General features: G+C 36.1%; 2 protein-coding genes across 2 annotated transcripts in view; one reads left to right on the forward strand and one right to left on the reverse strand.

Moving 5' to 3' along the window:
* Positions 1–174, reverse strand: part of LOC127724906 (uncharacterized) — a 29,304-nt gene extending 29,130 nt beyond the window's left edge. Inside the window, exon 1 of the mRNA XM_052231912.1 lies at positions 93–174. The gene's annotated coding sequence lies outside the window, so the exon portion shown is untranslated. The remainder of the gene's footprint in view (positions 1–92) is intronic.
* A 4,803-nt stretch (positions 175–4,977) lies between these two features.
* On the forward strand, positions 4,978–5,850 carry LOC127738118 (piggyBac transposable element-derived protein 4-like). Its single transcript, XM_052249253.1, has one exon. The coding sequence runs from the start codon at positions 5,032–5,034 to the stop codon at positions 5,848–5,850; it is 819 nt and encodes a 272-aa protein (XP_052105213.1). The 5' UTR covers positions 4,978–5,031.
* The last annotated feature ends 5,567 nt before the right edge of the window (positions 5,851–11,417 follow it).

Below are 11,417 nucleotides of genomic sequence, written 5' to 3' on the forward strand. Positions count from 1 at the left end.
ACGTTTGCTCTGTAGCCCAATATCTTTGGGGGGAAAAAAGAAAACAAAAACAAATACAAAAACAAAACAAAACAAAACATATACAAACTTACCATCAAAAGCTGCCTTTGTTAGTGCAGATTTAAATGGCATGTGATATTTGTCAATATTGAAGTCCACAAATGTAATATACCTGGTGAAATACTTCCCTTTAAAAGTCAGGGTAAAAACGGATTTAGATTTATTCAGATTTGGGTTAATGTCGAAGAATGATGTAGTTAGATTTTTCAATGGCACCCGAATCGATATCATGCAAACTCTTATTTGACTATTCGGGAACTTTCAGTCTCTTTTAAGACATGATTCTTCATAATAATACTAGTAACTAATATTATAATAGTTATCTGTTGCTTGAGCCCCATATAATGTAAAACTCTATTGTGAACCAAACACGACCCACTTTCTTAAACTTTCTGTCAGTCTTTGACAATGTACCTTCTCTTATATATATTTGATACAAATGAGAACTGGTGCGTTTATTTTCGTTGACTACCAGTTATGGGTCGCATAAAGATGACTCTATGCCTTTAAGAACCTTTTAAGAGCATTCATATGTCGTAGTAGTCGTTACAAGTTGGTCAGGAAGAACGGTGACCTCTTCGTTATTGTTGTCGTCCGGAACATACATGAAATATTTGTCACTGGACTTTAAGCAACCAACAATCAATAAATCGTTATTGTTGTTTTGGTTTGAAGCTCAAATAAGAATGGTTTAGGTTACAAAAAAGGGAGACGATGGCAAGGTTGGAATCAAACATAACAAATCAAATAAAAAACATACAACGGTCAAAAAGAACTAAGCAACACGAACCAAGTAAATAATCTTCAGATACATTGAAGGATTACAAAAAAAAACGGTGAAAAAAACAACAATCTTAATTGACGAAACTCGTATGTTACGGAAGTTACTGGTTCCTGTTCCAATATTTACACCTATCGCGAACATCCTTACTGCCCTTGTACGTCATTGGCGTGTAGGACAGTAACGAAGATTTTACGCTTTTGTCGGTTGTTGGCTCTACAGTTCTTCTCTATGTCATGTTGAGTCTTTCTCCCTTTCTTTTACCTTCTGGTGTCTAGTGGAGTTCTGTCTTAGTGATATCATCCTTATTTTTCCGCAGGACATGTCCAGTCCACCTCCAGCGTCTTCTCATTATACATGTAGTTGTGGCTATATCTGCTTGTTGGCATCTGGTAAGAAGGTTCTGGTTTGAGATTTTTTGTGGCCAAAAGATTCTCAGAATCCTTCTGAGGCTTTTGGTATGGAATACAGACAGTTTGTTTTGGTCGTGATCTGTCATCCCCAACATTCTGATCCATACAAAAGTACAGGCAAGACACAGCTACTGTAAAGTTTGAGTTTGGTCCTAATGCTATATTGCCCAGATCTCCATACAGCTTGCAGGTTGTTAAGAGCAGACCTTGTCTTAGATAGTCGTTTTTATGTCAGATACTGCTCCGCCATTGGTAGATTGGTAGTAACAGTGCTGCCAACGTATGTGAAGGTGTCAACATGTGGTAATGTTTTTCCATCCAGTAAAACTGACCCTGGTGTGTTTACATTTAGCATCATGATTTTAATTTCTTAATGATGATTAACAGCCCCATTTGTCCTGAATATTTTTTGTAGTTCTGTGGTCTTTTCTTTAATATGTTGGTGTGTGTGAGACATTAATGCTAGGTCGTCAGCAAAATCTAGGTCTTCCAAAGTGGTGAAGGTGCTCCATGTAATGCCTCTTGATGTATCAGCAGTTGTCTGTCGCGACGATCATATTAAAATCCGGCAAGTAATTTTATCGCACCGCGGGTAAATTATTACGTTGTGATTGGTTTAACGCCGTCACGTGGTGACCCCCTAAGGATCCGTAGGGGGTTAGTAAATTTCATAGGGGGTTCATGACGTCACGTCTACTGTTAATAGTGACGTCATCTATTAATGTTGTTGTGTTTCATTGTTTATTTTTCTACAAAATACAGCAGAAAAAGTCCCGCGTGCGATAAATTCGTTATACGGTTCACTACTGACCCCCTACGGACCATAGAGGGTGAATAAAATCCATCGGAGATTCGGCCTTCAGCCTCACCCCCTATGGATTTTACTAACCCTCTATGGATCCGTAGGGGGTCAGTAGCAAACCATATAACTTATAATAGTTGGTCATTAGGCTTCATATCGTACATAGCAAATTGGTAAATTTATATTGTAATAATCGAATCTGGAATCAGTCTTTTGATTTTATCTATTTACTGTTAAGTATTCGTTTTTAAATGTTTAAATATCTAGACATTCTATCCAATGCCAATAAGCAATGACACAAAGAAGACACTGCAAATACAAAACTCCACATTAAAAATGAATTGTTCAAATATGTGTGTGTAAAAAATGAAATGCAGCTGAATTTATAAATTGTTTGTTAACTTTTATCACTAAATAAATGGACTATATAATATAAGTAAAGCATTTGATATTAACCTCCTTTCTGCCATAGGGCCGATTTGGCCGATGCAGAAACAGTACCTTTGACTGCCAAGGATCGGCCCAAAGCCGATGTTGTTTTCCGCTGTGACGTTGTTCCTTTACGTCATAGAGAATTTGCAGCGCCCAGCGAAGCCGGCGTGGAAAGAAAATCACCCGTTGTTCAGAGTTCTGCTACCGGGCTCATTGACTTTTCTTTCGATGGAGCCCCATCATGATCCAGCCATCCTTATTATTACATTATTACCCAGAAGTGCATTGTCATTTGATTACATTCACATATTTCTTTCTATTGATTTTTCCAAATAAACGGATATGTTTAAAAGTCGTCCCAGCTCCAATATCTTCATTGTATAAATGCGTCTTTATCATACTCCGGGTGCCTTCGGCTGTTATCTGCTCTTTGGTCGGGTTGTTGTCTCTTTGACATATTCCCCATTTCCTTTCTCAATTTTATGATATAGGAATAAAACAAAACTTTCTTTTATTTTGTTGATGTGCATATGGACCAATGAAGGACTTAAAAAGCATAAATCATTTATCATTCTAATATGACGTCCTTGTTACGCCTTGGAAACAAAGCCGTGTTCTAATTACCACAAAATATGTTTGACACCTGCGCACAAATTTACTGTTTATATTTTCGTTATTTTCATTGTTATTCTAATAAAGTATATATATATATATATATTAGCAGCTTACATAAACTTTTATTATGTATTGTTTATCAAACAACACATATTTACCCTGCTTTTAGTTTTTAAAGTAATTAAATATGAAAATGTAATGTACAGACTCCATTGGGAGGAAACGAGAACAGCCAAACATTTTTAAGGTATTTTCGTGCGCTTCGACCTATAAAAATACTGTATTTGCCCTATTAGAATCGACATAACGCTCAGTGTTAAATATATACAAATATAATGACTACCCATGTTAAAATGAGCATAGAGCATGACATGAAGGAATAATTTTTTAAGTTATATTTTTTTTATTGCATTTATCCCTCTATAAACTTTACATAATCGTCTTCGACTTTTTACTTCGGTTTTAAGCGCGGAGACCAAAACCAGATCGGACGGACGGGTGGTCAAAGGTAACACTTTAAGAGTCACTTAATGCCGCCTCCGGTGGGTGGGGGCATAAACAGAAACAATTATGATTCCGGCGTATCGAGTACCAACACGTTAATTTCTGAATACTGTGTACCATTCCTTTGAGTACAGAATACTCTTTTTTTCATGTACCTGGAATATCACGTTCCAAAAGGGGGCATCCCTCATACACACAACAACAAAAAAACGCGCCGATTTTAAAAATGTACCTTTGACTGCCAGGCATCGGCTTTGGCCGATGTGCAGCATCAATGACGTAATCTTGACGTCATAGACTCTAAGCAGCGCTGAAGGAAACATGGCTGCAATTGAACCTAATCCATGGTTCCGGGTTCTCCCACCAGAGCCAATACACCTTATCGCTATTTGTCCGCCATTACTGGACATCACACAAGTTCCCGTAAAATTTTGACGTCATAATAGAAAATATCTGACGCCACAATGGAAAAGTGATTGTTGTATGACGTCAAAAGTTCGAGCGGGACTGATTCTCGGGTCAAGCGGGATTAGCGATAATGTGTATGAATGACCCACCGTTTAATAGAGCACCCACTGGACCCATTAATATGCCGCCCAGAGATGCCGCGCCGATAGCCTACTTTTATTTGCTGTTTTCTATTGACCTCATCAAAGAGTTTGTCAAACAAACAAACAGGTTGGTAAAATAATCTTTTCTGAGTTAGTTTATAGTTACTAGACGTATCTTTCATAGCCATATTGCAATTTTTTACCATCAATATAGAACCAACGCGCCGTTGAAATGTTAATGACACAGTCAATAAAATAATCAACAAAGTCATACAATTTAAATCTTTGTGATTACAAGTTGTTTCATTTTATGACATTGTTCTTTCTAAAACATAATTTAGAAATTTTTTGAACACTTTTATATCCACCTGCTGAAATGGTATGTGTAGACCGGTCAAGATAATAGAAAGACAGCCTAACACGACTGTTTGTTCGTTCAGCTCAATAAAGAAATGAACATTATGTTTTTCTGTGGTTGCGTTGCAGCTTGCTGAGATACAGGGGAAGCGCCCCAATGACAGGATATAAAATATCACAAAAGCACGTGTAACTCAAAAGAAACGGTTATTCGGGCAGTATACGAAAACAAAACATTAAAAAGAACGGATATAAGTTACTGGCACGAAGACATCAACAAATCACCAAATACAAAAACAAATGAAGAAAATAAAAATAACCCCACTTAATCACCACCACCAAAAAATATACATTTTCAAAGTATTATGGTCGTTCCCTTAAAAACATAGATATTTACATAAAAGATTCTACGACTTTATATAATAGATGTATATGATTATTTTTGAATTTTTTTGTAGATATGCAAAGAATCTTTGTAATGAAACCATTCGCCAAACCAGTCGATTTTCGAGAAAAATGCAGTGGCAGAAGGAGGGTAAACTGACCATACCTGAGTTTAAGGGATTCCTTGCCGTTTTTTATAACATGGGCTTAATTAGGAAAGTATCATTTGAAGAATATTGGAATAAGCACAGTCCATCTCAGTCTACACCCTGGTTCCGTTGTATGTTTAGTCGAAACAGATTCCAAAACATCTTAAAATTTTTGCACCTGGTGGACACCAAAAAACTCCCTAAGCGTAATGATCCTGCTTACAAACCATCTCAAAGGTTCAAACCGTTACTTGATTTCGTTAACAGGAAATTTTTACGGTATTATAATCCCCGCAGAGAACTTGCTGTAGATGAATCCCTTGTTGGTACAAAAGGAAAGACAAGTATGTTACAGTATATACCAAGTAAACGTTCAAGGTTTGGCGTTAAATTCTGGATGTTGGTCGAGTCCGTCACCGGGTATGTTTTACAGATGGATGTATATCACGGGAAACGTTTCGATCACACTCCTGCTGGAACATTACAAGGAACAAATGTAGTAATAAATTTAATGAAGAATTCGCATCTTCTTGGGAAAGGCTTTCATGTTTTCGCCGATAGCTTTTTTGCTTCACTTAATTTAGCTAACAAATTATTGAGAGAGCGTACGTATCTCACAGGCACAATGAGAACAAATAGACCTATGCCACAGATGATAAAAAATGCACGTCCGCAGGCAGGGAATGCTGTTTACGCTAGACAAAGACAAATCATGCTTTGCCGTTTCCGCGACCACAACAGAAAAAAACCCGTCACATTGGTGTCTACTTACTACAATGCTATTGATACACTAAACGGTTAACCTAGGATCATAGGCGCGTATAATACATTTATGGGCGGTGTCGACCTTAGCGACCAATTGATTGGCGCATATAATGATCACAGGAAATGCAGTAAAGTATGGAAAAAAATTATATATCACATATTTCATCGCATTATGTTAAACGCGTATATGCTACTCAAAGTTCAATTACTCGTAAAGTGTGAAATTAAATCAAGCATTTTCATTGACGTTACCGATATTTACAGATTATCTATGCTAAGTGTTAATAGATGTGGGAAGTGAAAGGACATCTTCACCAATGTTCGAGAAATTTGGTCATTCCCGCCACATTCTGTATAAGCTTATCCCAAGTCAGGAGCCTGTAATTCAGTGGTTGTCGTTGGTGTTTTTTTATTCGTTTGTTGTTTTATCATGATAAGCGAAGACGTTGGTTTTCTCGTTTGAGTTGTGTACACCACGGGTTGCCTGGGGGTATGGAAATTGTGATCATCCCTTGGTCTGCTTCAAACCAGCATAAAACATGCCAACGTGTGGCTTCTGTTTGGATGTGCGGTATGTATGAATATGTAACCACGTCCGGTTAAAATTAGGACGTTACATCCGATGCCACTTGTATCTAGAGTGAGTTCCACGCTCTCCGTATGTTAAAGCACCTTTGCAACAAATCTTTGAAATGTCCGTAGATGGCCTGTTGCAAGACTTAATTTCTGTCCCTATCCAATATACCCTCATTTTCCAGATTGGCATTTCACAGTTTTCGCCCTTTATCCTAGTACCATAACTAGTTGAAATCAAAATGAATACAGACAATGATTTACATTGAACAAAGTGTATACCGCAAATGTACCCTTGAATTTTCAATTACACGACAGCAACGAGTGACTCCTACTTGGTTGTACGCCAAATGAATAATATTAATTGGGGAATAGGGGGTACTTTTACAGTCAGATAATAATGTAAAATAAAGCAAGAGCTAAAATAAATAAAATTTTTAATTTTGGTGACATTTCAAACGGTATGCATTAAACTGACAAGACTGATAGCGACTATAGGTTCTGTGTTAATATTTCGACACAAACACTATTCAATTTATTATATGATTAAAACTCAAGGGTTGAATTGTGTATATATAGAATGGACTTCTTACGTCCGACCGTAAAAAACATGCTAAAGTAGAACGTCCGTTATCTTGTGTAGAATGTGTAAATACGCAACCACTTCTGGTAACACTCTCTACACATTAGGTACAAAGACCTTGCAACTCTCTACACATTACAACGACCTTGCAACCCTCTACACATTACAACTACCTTGCAACTCTCTACACATTACAGCGACCTTGCAACTATACACATTACAGCGACCTTGCAACTCTCTACATATAACAACGACCTTGCAATAATTCTCTGAGGGAAGGACTGTTGCAGGGCATTTATAAACGATCCGACATAACCTTATCTAGTGACCGTTCAAATTCCCCACCCGTTATTTCGGTCGAAATGCCTTGCAAAACCTATCTGTTGTATTAAATGTTAATTTGTTCTCGTCCTGTAAATGTATGAAATATGTGCCACTGAACATTAAGGAAACACCGGGTAATCATTCGATTTTCATTGTATCTAAGTTTAAATGTGAATAGGGAAAAGATGAAGGGGAGAAAACATTGTCATCCTTCATTAAGCAACGTCACGGCCTGTCGTTAATTCATATATGTACAGTCTTTCTTCATACATGTATAGTCTTAATTCATACATGTACAGTCTTTCTTCATACATGTACAGTCTTTCTTTATACATGTATAGTCTTTCTTCATACATGTACAGCAGTCTTACTTCATACATGTAAAGTCTTTCTTCGTACATGTATTGTCTTACTTCATACATGTACAGTCTCATTTTATACAGTTTTACCTCATACATTTGTACATATAGTCTTATTTCTTACACGTACAGTCTTTCTTTATACGTGTATAGTCTTACTTCACACATGTACAGTCTTAATTCATACATGTATAGTCTTACTTTATACATGTGTTACCTTTTCAACACTGTAATTAATCTTTGAATATTGTTTTTATTGGTATACATATTGATTTTGTTATCAGTGAATTAAAACCATACTAAATATTACACATATGTACTTTCACGGTACTACAATCTGTAGATACCTATAGTTTGGCATTGTACAAGGTCATGTTTTTCTCGGACTGTTAATGACGTTTTTACACTAAATCCATTGGATGTTGGATGTGTACTGATTTATATTTCATTCTTAGATACATGATTTTTTTTATTATATGTTATTGGCTTTGAACTAGCTGTCAGTAACTGCGAGTACTCTCAGGTCTGTACTTTGTGTCTTTTTGTTGTGGGGATGTAGAAGTACCCGTCCACGTCCACTGTGTGTTTTTGTTAGATGTATTTCTATTTGTATCCATCTGATGAGTTAAGCCTTGTTCAAATGATTTGTAAAGTTTGTTCTTATGTTGTACTGTTACACCACTGTTCAGGTTAGGGGGAGGGTTGAGCGCTCACAAACATGTTTAACCCCGCCACATTCTTTATGCGCCAGTCCCAAGTCAGGAGCCTGTAGTTCAGTGGTTGTCGTTGGTTCATGTCTGTCATATTTGTTTTTCGTAAATTTGTTTGGTTATAAATTAGGCCGATAGTTTTCTATATTGAATTGTTTCATATTTTTCATGTCGGTGCCTTTTATAGCCGACCATATGGTATGGGTTTTTCTCATTGTTGAAGGTCGTACGATTGCCTATAATTGCTTACATCCACTTCATTTGAACTTTGGTGGATAGTTGTCTCATTGGCAATCATACCACATCTCCTTACTTTTATATAGTCTTACTTCATACATGTACAGTCTTATTTCATACATGTACAATCTTACTTCATGCATGTACAGTCTTTCTTCATACATGTACAGTCTTACTTCATACATGTACAGTCTTTCTTCGTACGTGTATAGTCTGTCTTTATACATGTATTGTCTTACTTCATACATGTACAGTCTCATTTCATACAATTACAGTTTTACTTCATACATTTGTACATGTAGTCTTATTTCATAGATGTACAGTCTTAATAAATACATAAAATTGAGAATGTAAATAGGGAATGTGTCAAAGAGACAACATCCCGACCAAAGAGCAGAAAACAGTCGAAGGCCACCAATGGGTCTTCAAAACAGCGAGAAAATCCCGCACCTGGAGGCGGGCTTCATCTGGTCCTTAAACAAAAATGTGTACTAGTTCAATAAAAAAGACGTCACACTGAACTCCAAAACATATAAATGAACAAAAATTAAAAAACATACAAGACTAACAAAGGCCAGAGGCTCCTGACTTGGGACAGGCGCAAAAATGCGGCGGGGTTAAACATGTTTTGTGAGATCTCAACCCTCCCCCTATACCTCTAGCCAATGTAGAATAAACAAACACACTACAATACGCACAGTAAAACTCAGTTGTAAAGAAGTCCGAGTCTGATGTCAGAATAGGTAACAAAAGAAACTAAGCAAAATGACAATGATACATAAATTAGCAAAGGTCTACTAGCAGTTACTGACATGCCAGCTCCAAACCTCAATTAAACTGATTGAAAGATTATGTCTTCATCATATGAAAATCAAGCACAATCCCTCCCGTTATAGGGGTTTAGTATCAACCTATCATAAAATATATGAGAAGAACATAACCCGTATCATGTACAGTCTTTATACATGTATAGTTTTACTTCATACATATACATGAATGTACAGTTTTTCTTCATACATATACATGTACAGTCTTACTTCATACATATACTTCCTTGATGTACATGTAGGTAAGAAGAATGAGGTAAAGAACGAGAGTGGTTAGATCATGGCGGTATATCTAATTTATAATAATCTTTCAAGAAGCTTAATCATGCATTCTAATTACCATATTAAATTTCAAAAAGAAACCTTTTGACAAAAAATATATTTTGAAGAATGTAGTTGACTTTGAGAAAAAGTTTCTAAACAATTCTGGTACATTCATTGTGTTAAAAATTGTAATTTCTCTTTATGAATCATTAATTTAAAAAAAAAGAAACATTAATTTTGGAAAATGGAAAATTGTAGAAAACGTCAAGGTGAAGAACCACTATTGGTTGGTATAATGATTCATGACATTTACAAGAAGGTAACAAAATCAAATTATATCTTTTTTCTTCATTCTATGCGTCAGGCTCATTTTTGGAAAGGTGGAAAGATACTTTTGCAGTGGTACCTCATTCGTTATGATCTATATACAATACCAAATTGATAGGGAAGAAACGACAGCTTCACATATTGAAACAATACACAACATGCGTACTTAAATGCTAAATACACGTATCATCAGCTATGGGACATGGAAAAGCGGGGAACCGGGAAAACACTACCAAAAATTGAAGAATAATTCTTAGAATACTTTAAACTTCCCATTAAAGTATATCACCAATTAATGATAAGAATATTCATTATGCATTTTTCGTTAGTGCTTTATTTTGCTCTCTGCCCCATTTCCCATTTTACCTTATGTATAGAGATATATAAGTTGATTTTCTAGGCACTTTATATATATATTTCGCTACCTGTGAGTATGACACAAGTATATTTATACAAGATCTACCTTAGACATGCGCATTTAACTTTACATTTAGGACAATTAGAATATTCTTTGTGGCATTTGCAAGAGGGTCCACAACGACATCCAGCTCCAATGCAGGATTCACCACAGATACATTAAGTTGCTGAAAAAGAAATAATTTACAGTTGTTCAGAAATACTTTGAGTTTAGTCGATAAAATGATTATGTATGGAAAACAACTGAACAAATATAAACTAGAGGCTCTAAAGAGCCTGTGTCGCTCAGTAGTTTCAGAGAAGATTTTTGTAAAAGTTAACGACGGCGGACGACGACAACTACAACGACGACGGACGACGGACGCCAAGTGATGAGAAAAAGCTCACTTGGCTCTTCGGGCCAGGTGAGCTAAAAATTGACCAAATGATATGGTTTACCATGAGAAAAAATATACAATATAAACTGACTGTTATACAATACAAATGGATAATAATTGTAGAATATAGAGTTTTTACAGGCTGTTTCTGTATTGGCCCTATTATAGATTCGAGGTTAGTTGTATTGAACCGAGACCTTATCGCATTATTCAGGCACTAGAAAATACTAAATCAAGTAAGTCGTGGAAAGAAAGGCAACTCTAAGTATATAAAGTGGGAAATGGGGTATAATTGCCAATTAAAAAACTGTCAACCAGAGACCAAGTGACATGGAAATCAACAAATGCATATCACTGGACAGCCTTTAACAATTAGCAAATCCCATACCGTTTATTTAGTTATAAAAGGCCCCGACATGAAATGTCAAAACTAATGTAAACAATTCAAACGAGAAAACCAACTGTCTCATCTATGAACAACACAATAAACGAGACAGTAAGTACAGTATTTATTGAAAAAGTTTTTACTCATCAGATCATTAAGCAAAAGCAACTACAAAATATTTCACAATAATAAAAAGCAGGCAAAGATAGATTGTTACCTAC

Source organism: Mytilus californianus, unplaced genomic scaffold, assembly GCF_021869535.1.
Source record: "Mytilus californianus isolate M0D057914Y unplaced genomic scaffold, xbMytCali1.0.p SCAF_1, whole genome shotgun sequence".
In the NCBI taxonomy this organism is placed as follows: domain Eukaryota; kingdom Metazoa; phylum Mollusca; class Bivalvia; order Mytilida; family Mytilidae; genus Mytilus; species Mytilus californianus.